This window comes from Sceloporus undulatus, chromosome 2 (genome assembly GCF_019175285.1).
Source record: "Sceloporus undulatus isolate JIND9_A2432 ecotype Alabama chromosome 2, SceUnd_v1.1, whole genome shotgun sequence".
NCBI classification, from domain to species: Eukaryota; Metazoa; Chordata; class Lepidosauria; order Squamata; family Phrynosomatidae; genus Sceloporus; species Sceloporus undulatus.
Window position 1 is genome coordinate 213,440,530 of NC_056523.1, and position 11,339 is coordinate 213,451,868.

An 11,339-nucleotide genomic window follows, 5' to 3' on the forward strand; every position below is an offset into this window, starting at 1 on the left:
GATGCAGCTGTTGTTACCTCTGCACCCACTAGCACCATTTTGTGTGTGCGTTTCTGTTTGTAATGATTTCTTGGATCTTCATTGCGATTCTTTAAGTTTTTTTTTTTTTACCATTTGCTGAGGTGGTTCTATTGAATGAAGGGCAAATTTTCTCCTTTCTACATTTGTAGACTCAAAAAACTTAGTGTAGAAGTGCTATTTCACTGATACGCTTTAGCACTAAAACTCTAAAAAAAAAATAAAAGAAAGAAGAGGAGAGAACATATTGATCTGATATGTCTCAGTATTAAAAAGAAATCCACTTAAAGGTAGGAATAAAATGTGGCAGCTGGTGCCAGAAATTGCCAGAAAATAGCCAGAGGCAACACAAATGTTACTAGATATTTTAGAGACCCTGAGAACTACATAAAAAAAAAACCCTTGTAATATTTTGGTGCATTTGTCCCATCTGGTACACAAGCACCATCCAGATGCATTTGGGCTACAATATCCACAATCCTTCACATGTTTCAAGAGGATTATGGGAATTGCAGACCAAATATGTCTGAAGAGTTCTAAGTTGGGAAGGCTGCTTTAGTCAACCACTCGCATTTGGTTTGAGTCACATAGATGATTCATCATGTATAAATTGCTATTTATTTATTTATTTGCCTTGCATGACTTTTTAACCATATTTCCATGGACTAAGCAATATCTGTGGCTGTCTACTGTACAGTAATTGTAAAACTGTAACTTAACTGCTTTTTTGGATTACTGCAGGAGTGGATTGACCACAAATTGTGCTGGAATCCTGAAGACTATGGTGGCATCACTGCCATTCGAGTCCCATCCGAATCTCTCTGGCTTCCAGACATTGTTTTGTTTGAAAAGTGAGTATAAGAATCTTGCACCAAAACCTGGATTTGTTGGGTATCTTCAAGCTTTGCTATCCATTCTTTCTGAGTTCCTAGAGCACAGACACACAAGAATACCTGCATGGTTGAGTTCAGAAGGGATTGATATTAAAGGCTAATGAAGCTTAATATAATTTATTACAGATTGTTTATAACACGATGCCTATCTGCTATTATCAAAGATGCTGCTTGTTGTGGTGTGTCTTCAAGTGGTTTCTGATTTATGGTGCCCCTAAGATTAAAATTTCACGGGGTTTTCTTGGCAAGATTTGTTCGGGGGCAAGGGTTTGCCTTTGCCTTCCTCTGAGGCTGAGATAGGGTGACTTGCCCATTTCCATGGTTGAGTGGGGATCTGAACCCTGGTCTCTAAAGTCCATTACTCAAACCACTTGTTAAAGTTAGGGAAAGAATAACCATAATGTTAAAAGAAATGGAATTAGCTATCTTGAAACACATTCAAAACCTTTTTTTCTTCCTGCCTCCCTTTTCCAGTGCTGATGGGCGCTTTGAAGGTTCACTGATGACAAAAGCCATTGTCAAATACAATGGGATAGTGGTTTGGACTCCTCCAGCCAGTTACAAAAGTTCCTGCACTATGGACGTGACCTTCTTCCCATTCGATAGGCAGAATTGTTCAATGAAATTTGGATCGTGGACGTACGATGGCAACATGGTTGACTTAATACTAGTAGATGAAAATGTAGACAGGACAGACTTCTTTGACAATGGGGAATGGGAAATCCTAAATGCCAAGGGAATGAAAGGAAATCGAAAAGACGGACTGTATTCCTACCCTTTCATTACCTATTCCTTTGTTCTGAGACGTCTGCCACTCTTTTACACTCTTTTTTTAATAATCCCATGCCTTGGATTGTCTTTTTTAACCGTGCTGGTTTTTTACTTGCCTTCCGATGAGGGAGAGAAACTATCACTCTCAACCTCTGTTCTGGTCTCCCTCACTGTTTTTCTCTTAGTCATTGAAGAAATCATCCCTTCCTCTTCCAAAGTCATACCCTTGATTGGCGAGTACTTGTTGTTCATCATGATTTTTGTAACCCTCTCCATCATCGTCACTGTTTTTGTCATTAATGTGCATCATCGCTCTTCCTCAACCTACCATCCAATGGCCCCCTGGGTAAAAAGACTTTTCCTTCAGAAACTTCCAAGGCTGCTCTGCATGAAAGGGCATGTCGATCGCTACACATTTTCCGATCCCGAAGGAACGCTGAAACAAAAGCCGGCGAGGAAACATAAACACAAACAATTCAAAGATGGAGAAAAAGTCGTGATTGCATTTTTGGAAAAGGCTGCGGATTCCATCAAATACATCTCTAGGCATGTTAAAAAAGAACACTTTATCAGGCAGGTAAGTCAGAGATCAAGCATAGGCTGACTACACCTTTGCACAGTCTATCCTTTTCAGCTTAGAATCACTATGGTCTGCTAATGGATTTTAAATTTAGAAAACAAGCATGCACACTCAGGATCTTGCAGTTGTTAAGGCATAACTGAACAGTGTAAAGCGATCTTTTGAAAGCATTTCTTGTTTAATAATTTAAGAAGTGTGTTGCAGGATCAAGCCAAGATTTTCTGAGTCCTGAATCTACTTGGTCAAGGGGTGGGCAACTTTAATCCATCTGAACCAGGTGCCCCCCACATACAGTCAGGGTTAGGCTTCTTTCCACTGCTGCCAAAATATGCTGGTGTGGCAGCAGGGAGGGGGAAAAATCACTTTTGTTTTAAAATAAGGTGCATGGGAAACTGGCAACTTCTCTTAAATCATACTTCCAGGGTAAACATCTGCTTTAAAACAAGGTGTGAGCTACCCATGTTGATGGTTTTAAAGTAAAAATGTAGTCACAGTGTCGTTGAATTTGGTAGGCTTGGTGGCTGTGAGAATCATAATAGGAGCTGCACAATCTGGGAGGGAACACATGCTGTCCATCCCAAGACTAGCCTTAGATCATCCATTAGAAACTGGCCAAAATTCATTACAGAACCATAACCCCATGTTGATTTTGAACCCCCCCCCATCCCAAACAGGATAAAGCTAATAGAGCTCCTGAATCTGCCATCAAATGTTTGATATTTCATGGCTCTATATATATGAATTAATACATTTCATGTCTCTAAGGCTGCTACCGCATTGCGAAAATAATGCAGTTTAACACCACTTTTACTGCCATGGCTCCATGCTATGGAATGTTGGGATTTGTAGCATTGTGAGATATTTAGCCTTCCTGGTCAGAGAGCTCTGGTGCCCCACCAAACTACAAATCCAAGAACTCCATAGCATTGAGCCATGTCAGTTAAAGTGGGGTCAAAGTGCTTTATTTTTGCCACGTGGCAGCAGCCTAAGTGGGCTTTTCTGGCTTAAACAGCTGATTCAAATTGCCATCAGTGCTTATCACTACAAATGAGGGGATTAGAATTAATCAGATCCTTAGTACAGGTGGAGTATCATTACTCCATAAAGACTGCTTTACAGAGCAGGAAAAAGCAGCAGTAACTATAAGGAAGTCAAGTCTGTTGGAGCAACACAGTGGAATGATCTCAGTCAAGACTGTTTAAGTCATTGAGTTAAATTACCAGGAGAACACCCTAATTTAAATTATTGATTTTTACTAAAGTTTCTCTGATACTTCTTCACACTTTTTTGACCAGTGATGGAAATTTCATCACTAAATTCCAGTGGGCCCTTGGTGTCCATTGGGGTTTTGGTTCCAGGACCCCTTGTGGCTACCAAAATCTGTGGATTCTCAAGTCCCATTAAATACAATGGCATGCTAAAATGGTGGCCTTTATATAAAATGACAAAATCAAAGTTTGCTTTTTGGAATTTATATTTTTGGGGAATATTTTCAAGCCATGGATGATTGAATCAGTGGATAAAGAAGTTCATGGATATGGAGAGATGACTGTATGTTAACTTACAGCAGTAGCAGACTAGATTGCAATTTGCAAAAAGGCATAGTTTATATAAGTTAAAGATTACTTTCTCGTCATTGATTTAGGTCAGGGTTGGGAAGTGTGAGCATACAGCTTCCTGAACCCCATTTTTCAGACCATGAAGCCCCCCACCAACCCCAATTTAATTATTGTTTCCTCCAGAGGCCACCAACATCCACCATGTCCTTGAAAAACAGCTCAAATTGGCCCAAGATGGCAGTAAGCAGTGATACCATGTCAGAATGTATGTTGTATGACCTGCAGAGTCTGTGTGGAGGGATGAGAATTGCTCCCCCCCATTGTTGCCCAGACCTGATTTAGGAAATAGTAGTACACTATATACACTTTACATCTGTTAAGTGGCTGATGCTGCATAGTTACATCAGGAATGGTAAGAAGTATGTATATACTCAACTATAAGTCGACCTCATATATACATTGAGGGCAGATTTAAGGGCCAAATTTATAGATTTTTTATATGACTCATGGATAAGTCAAGTATAAAACCTAGGGGCATGTAACAAAGGATCTGAAGGATGAAGCAAAGGAAAACATTGCCAAAGAACTTACAAAATTCCAGCAGGTACAACAGTTTGTGTTCACACTAAAGACTGGATGAGAGAGTAGAAGGGGGGTCGGGGCTTCCAGGCTAGATTACACTGTTACCTTTCACCAGGGGATGGTCCTTATATGTGTGTGTGTTTGTGTGTGTTAAAGTACAGTTCTTTCATTGAACTGTGGATAAGTGGACTCAGTTTTTTTGGGGTCAATTTTGTTGACTAAAATTTCTAGCCTTATACATGAGTATATACATGTAAATCACTCATACGGACATAATGGCAATGAGGCCTAAATCCAATTCTTTATCCCAAGTTGAGTAGATTGATTGAATCCCTGAGAAATTGGCCCATTGACACCTATGTTTAATTCAGTTGATCCAAAATGGAATTTAGTCCATAGATAATCAAACTGAACCTTAAAATATTTTACAAGTGCTATTGCAGTGTAGCTGGCTGATGGCTGCCCTGAAAACAATGCATATGTAAATAGCACCCACTCACTCACTTATGACCATCTCGGATGCCGTATATCAGTATTATGCCTGAGCCACGTATCCAAATGAGCAGAAAGGGCAGCCAAACCAGAAGGGACTAGGGAGCCATAAGGTGGGTCTTGAACTGGGCAACCACAAACTGAGACCACTTATCTACAACACAAATCCAATTCTTTTAAATATACTTGCGATTAAAAATATTTTCAACTCCACTTTTTCAGTATTTAAAAATCTCAACATTATATTTATCATGATTGTGTGGGCCTCCAGATGACGATGAACTGCAGTTCCTAGCAGCCTTAGCCAGCAAAGTCCATGGTGAAGAATGCTGAGAACTACAATCTAACAAGATCTGGAAGGTCACAAATTGTCCAGCCCTGGAATAAAATAAAAATGGCTACCATTTTCTTTTCTAGGTTGTACAAGACTGGAAGTTTGTTGCTCAGGTCCTTGATCGCATCTTCCTGTGGCTATTTTTGGTAGTATCTGTGTTGGGCTCTGTTCTTATATTTACTCCTGCTTTGAAGACGTGGTTGCGCAGTGGTGTGTAGATTACCATGTCTCCTTATGTGAGAATCTGCTGAAGGAAGGATGGAAGCAGAGTGCCAAACTTGATGATTAGCTAACATTCAAATGCCTACAGAGAAGACTCAAAGTATCACTGCAAATTGCAGAAAATTTGTGTTGATGAGTGTACACCTTGCTTAAGTTTTATGGATTAATCTTGTGCCTGCTGACCTTGGAGTAAGCCCTATTCAAATTACTAAGGACTTCTGAGTAGACATGTATAGGATTGCACCAGTAATCTTTTGAATTGTTGCACAAATGAAGGCTCCAATGTCCGTATCTGTTATATTTGTAAGTATTTATATGCTAACTTAGATGCACTGGAAAAAAAGATAAGCCTATATGCAGTAAGCACATAAACCAAATATATCTAAGCTAAAAACTTATATTGGTTTTGTGCCCATTTATACTGGGTGTGGAGTACATGTAGACCTTCAGATGTTGTTGGAATCCAGTTACACACAACCCAAACTGGCCTGGCCAGTGGTCAAGAATGATGGGAGTTGTAGTCCAACACCATTTGGAAGTTCACATCTTCCCCATCACTAGTTTAAATAGTCATGGCTTTCCCCCAAAGAATTGCTAGAGCTTGGGAAGTTTGCTGATGATTCTCTGGAAAGAATCACTGCTATTTTGCATAATATTTTTGATGAGAAGGACCAAAAACCCTAAGAGGAGAAAATTAAATTAGTTTGTGGTGTGTAGCTACATCCTATTTTTAAAGCTTTATTTTTTGTCTCAATCGCTCTCAGAATTATTAATTTAGCAATATCCCTGTGACAGTGGGAAGATTTTATAAGAATCTACTATGATCATTGGCCCAAAAAATAATAATAATACAAAGATCTACATTATGTGGACCTTATATAAGTTTATTCAGTCAATTTCCCAATTTCTTCACTCAGATGTAAATATTCTATTTGATGAAAATTGTCTACAAAAATTGATATCCTTGTGTATTTGTTGCACTATTTTTTTAAAAAAAATGTTTAATAATATATAAAGGCATAGGGCATGTGCATAAACTTTATGAAAGGTAAGTATAATAAGCACAGATACTTTATATTTTAATCTAATAATAGCTGAATATATACAAATATATATTTATTTCACACTGTGCACAGTAATCTGTCCATTGTGAGTGACATCTCATATTTGTTTTCATTTTTGAAAAACTCCCAGTTCCCTCTTTGGTTTGGCAAAGTCTCACCCATTAATGGTACTTCTCAGATCTTGGATGGCTTTTGGAGTGTTTGAAAAGTTTTTCATGTCACTGAATGTTTCTGCTTTAAATTCACTGGCTTGAAATCTTTCACCCCTTATAGATTCACCACCAGTCCCTTTTAAAGTGTGCAGTCTGAATCTAAGAAGTAAATCCCATGAAACACAGTGGTACTTACTTTTTCCAAAGGTTGGAATGGAAATCTGTTGGTTTCCAAAATAAGGTTGAATTTGGAGTTCCTGACCCCTTGAGAGACGTATGTAAGAATCAAAACAACCTGAGTGTCTTGAAGCTATAGGAGGAAAGACTATTTAGTTGTTCTTGACATCTATCTTGACATTTATCATCCCTGCTTTGGAATGAAAAAAAAATGGCTTCTCAGAGCTGGGGATGTCAAAGCTTATATGTTAATGTCTTCTTATACCATCATAGTCTTTGGTTAAACAGGTTCTGCAGATTTCTGTAGCACATTGAGCAACCAAGAACACCAGAGCTAGCTCATACTAGTCTAACCATTCAGTACCTCAGCAGCCAACACTTCAGCTACTCATCTGAGCTGTTGCAGGCAGTATTATGGATGGCATCCGTGATTTATTTATTTACTTCATTACAGTGGGCTCTTGGTATGTGCTCTTGGTAATGCTCAAGTCCCATTAAATACTGGCATAGTAATATGGTGTCCCTTATATAAAATAGCAAAAGCAAGTTTTGCTTTTTGGAATTTATTTTTAAATATTTTCAAGCCATGGATGGTTGAATCCATAGATTTAAAAAATCAGTGGATATGGAGGGCAAGCTGTATTTACTTGACGAGAAGCAAGTTTTCCCCTTCCTTATTCCAGGCCTATGGGTCTCCTCCCACATTGTTCAGTATTTGACACACAAGGAAGGCGCATCAACTGTTGCAACAGTGGATAAAACTATACATATTGAAGCCCAAACAATATGCTTGGTGCTCATAAACATTTACGCACCATGTTCAGGCTCACAGACGATTTTTGGTGGGATCTTAGGTGGACATGAAAGAGCAAAGACTGGAGAACTTGAGGACTGGAATGTTTCAGTGAAATGTACATTTTTTCCCCAATTTGTTTTTAAATGAAAAAAATGCCAAATACTAACTTCTTCCTCAGTGGAAAATAAGTGCTCTCTCTCTCTGTTTCCCTCTCCACCATACCCTCCCTCTTTCTTAACAAAATCAAAGTTTGCTATTTGGAATATATATATATATATATATATATATATATATATATATATATAGAGAGAGAGAGAGAGAGAGAGAGAGAGAGATTTAATATTTTCAAGCCATGGATGCTTGAATCCTTGGACAAAGAATCCGTGGATACAGAGGATCAACTGTATAACTGTGAACCTGGTGGTACTATGTATGATTTTTAACTAGAAAATGGCTAATTGTACTGATAAATTTTGTGTTGGAGGGGGCTGAAGCCAAATTCCATCTTACTTTTTTGAAATGAGATTGTCATAGGATTAAGTGACTTGTCTTGCAGGGGCATATGAAGTATAATATATATTTTTAAGAACGAAATGGATGCATGTACTGTATCTACCAGATCCAGTATGCTGTAGACCTATCTTGTAAAAACATACTTCCAAATTTTCATGTCTTCCATACATTATTGAGAAACCTCCTTTTTTAAAAAAAAGGCCAATTATGGGAGAGTTTTCTTAATTTGGAAATGTTGGGTGAAACCTCCTGTATGAAAACAATTTTTTTTTTGAGCAAGAATATTTTTGTGCAAAAAATTATGTTTCTAGGTAAAAAGTTTTTTGGTAAAAACAAACAGTCATGTATTTTGTGCCCAGTACAGTTTTCTGTGCAAAAAGCAAGTTTTTTGGTAGGAAAAAAACCAACTGTAACCAATGTAAAAAATAGTTGAAATGAGTGCAAAACCAATGTAAAAAATAGTTGAAATGAGTGCAAAACCTCTTGCAATCCCATAAGTGGGGAGGGCATTTGAAATTAGTTTTACTTGCATGTAAGAATGAAGCAAGTGAAGAGTCACATCCCTTTCAGGAACCCTTTGGATTAGTGCCTAGAGATGTTTACAGCACTTTATAAATAATTAATGCAGTCACTCTTATACTAAAAAATTGCAGGGTACCCTGGGACAGTGCAGGACTCTTGGTTTGTGGAGCCCTATTAGCCAGAAGCAGCTGCTAGGAAACCTTTTTAGAAGCCCCTTTAGGCAGTGAAGAAGAGCCTCCAGGAACTGTGCTTCGCTCATGCATTCCTAAGAAGAAACCCCCTTTTTGAAAAAATTGGATATGACTTCCCAGATATTCCTATATTAGTTCTAGAAACAGCAGTGGATAGTCAGATGTCTTATCAGTGCTGCTGAATTCTACACTTAACCAGGCTGCTGTCCCTATCCTATATATATATATATATGAATGATTTTATCCAAGAGAGTAAGGCCTGAACAACACATCTTCTTGCAGTCATATTTTAAGTTCTTAGTAGATTTCTGGTCTGTGCTGAACCAACTTACAATGTGCTCACTGACCTTAGCCTTGCTTCATGGGTTCTGTCCAGGGTCCCCATATTATTCTTGTAATCCCAAACTCCTGACTTCCAAAATGTGCAATGGACTGGCCAGTTGTTTCCCTGCTCATCCTTTTTACCAGAACATAAAGGTATTTTCTATATTCTTAGTCTGATCATTGGTCAGCAAGTCCTCCATGGGTCTTGGCTTGCAGACTGGAGAATGCAAATATTCTCAGGAATTGGTTCACCAAATGTGCATGCTGAAAGCCTGATTCTCCCTTGTTTGCTCCATCCCATACAGTGCTTCCCACAGTAGCTCACAAGATGGTATTTTGCTTTTTGTTCCATCTGCATCCCCTAGGCTCGACCCTAGCCATTGGATGTAAACATCTCGCAAAATGCTGCAATACCTATCTGTACTATAACACTGCTTTGAATGTTATCAACCTGAAACGGCATTAAGTTGACGCAGACAAGAACTGCGCTTGGGTGTAAACACTGTTAATAAAGGCAATAAATAAATAAATCCTGAGTCAAGAGGATGGTTTTTCATGTATTGGTAAAGGCCTGGCAAGGGAGAGAGAAAAAGGCCTAGCCTTGGGACAAGCACCTCTTTCAGCCTGAAGTAACTTTCAGAGAGGATCTTTGGGGGTGGGAGTCTGCATCCCAGTGACAGTTGTTGTATGCCAGAACAAGGGTGAAGAAAGAGTTGGCCCTGTTCTCCATACAGCCCCAAAGGATCTCCTGATCAATTTTGCCCTTGTGTTTTCATGCAGAAATGGTCATCATGCCCAAACCTCCAGGAGGAACAGCTGGCTACTCTCAAGTATTTGAGGGCATTTTTGCCTCTTACTATTTCAAGGAAATTTTAAGAGGAACTGCTTTTTTTGGTGGTGGTGGTGGGTGTCTCTACAGGCCTGAAACAGGTGAGGGATGCTAAATTGCTAGCAAATTCAGTAGAGTCTCCAATAGTACCCATTGGAGACTCAGAGATGCTACTGAACATTTGGAGGCAAAATCATATTGGACTCTGGATTTTGTGGAGATGATAGAAATTGATTGCATAGCTCTCCAGGGCTGGGACTCATGTGACCTCCAATCCCTAGTAGTTGCTCACCCTTCAGCTGGACTGGGACTTTGCAGGCTCTAGTCCTGACTAGACCACAGACCTCAATACGTAACCCAACAATCACAATCTCTCAGCTTGATCTATCTTGCACAGTTGTTTTGAGGATAAAGTAGGGAGAATGTAGCCTTGTGTGCCGACTTCAACTCATTGGAGGAAAGGTGGAATATAAAGGCAATGAATTCATAACTGAGCAAGCTTCCCTATGTTTCCCCCTGTATACAAGTATGAGCTCTTCAATTTCAGCAGTCAAGCCTTGACTAGGATAGATGCAGAGCACACCACCAAAATACATAAAACAATGCTGAGCTGTGCACATAGAATATCCTGGCAAAGGAGGGTTTACTTCAGTTTTTTAAATGTAAAACAGCAGTAGGGTATGAAATTGTTCCTTAGCATCTTAATTTAATTTATGAGAAATTGTAAAAAATTTTTTACTAGCAATCAGCAGTAATTTAATTATAAGGGTAGGGACAATTAATCAATGAATTAATCTAATTTTATGGTCATGAATCTTATATTTTAAAGACCATCCATCTTATGCCATCTCTTCAACATAATTTACATCTGTCTGGTTCTTTTAAGTTCTTGGTTTTCAGGCAAGCATTGATAAAAATAGTCCATTGTTGCGATGATATTCCTAGATCTAAACCCAATTGTTACTCCCAAGCAGAGTAGGACCATGGAATAAATGGAAGCTTGGTAAATTAATACTTGTGTAAATCCCATGGATGCATTGGGTCTATTAGTCCAGGAGCCATGCCAAAGCCATGATCCAGTCCTAACGACTGGACCGTAGCTTTGGTGCGGCTTCCATTCTCTTAAATGCATCATTTAAACAGCATACCTCCAAAGTGACCCGAAGCAGCTTTATTTTGGCCTGTCTGTATGGGGCCAAACTGGATTATTTCTGCAGTGTGTTTTGGACCTAAGAATCTGTAACAGACAATTATCTGCATACTCACCAAACAACATCTCCCAAGATTCTGTGAAAAAATAGTGACTTGCTCATACAAAAT

At 38.9% G+C, this 11,339-nt stretch overlaps 1 protein-coding gene across 3 annotated transcripts in view; it reads left to right on the forward strand.

The window, feature by feature from the left end:
• Positions 1–7,338, forward strand: part of CHRNB3 (cholinergic receptor nicotinic beta 3 subunit) — a 62,995-nt gene extending 55,657 nt beyond the window's left edge. For all 3 annotated transcript variants that reach the window (XM_042449221.1, XM_042449223.1, XM_042449222.1), the window contains exons 5-7: positions 760–869; positions 1,386–2,259; positions 5,313–7,338. In XM_042449221.1, coding sequence (XP_042305155.1) covers positions 760–869; positions 1,386–2,259; positions 5,313–5,447 — 1,119 coding nt within the window. In that variant the 3' untranslated portion in view covers positions 5,448–7,338. The remainder of the gene's footprint in view (positions 1–759; positions 870–1,385; positions 2,260–5,312) is intronic.
• Positions 7,339–11,339: the final 4,001 nt, after the last annotated feature.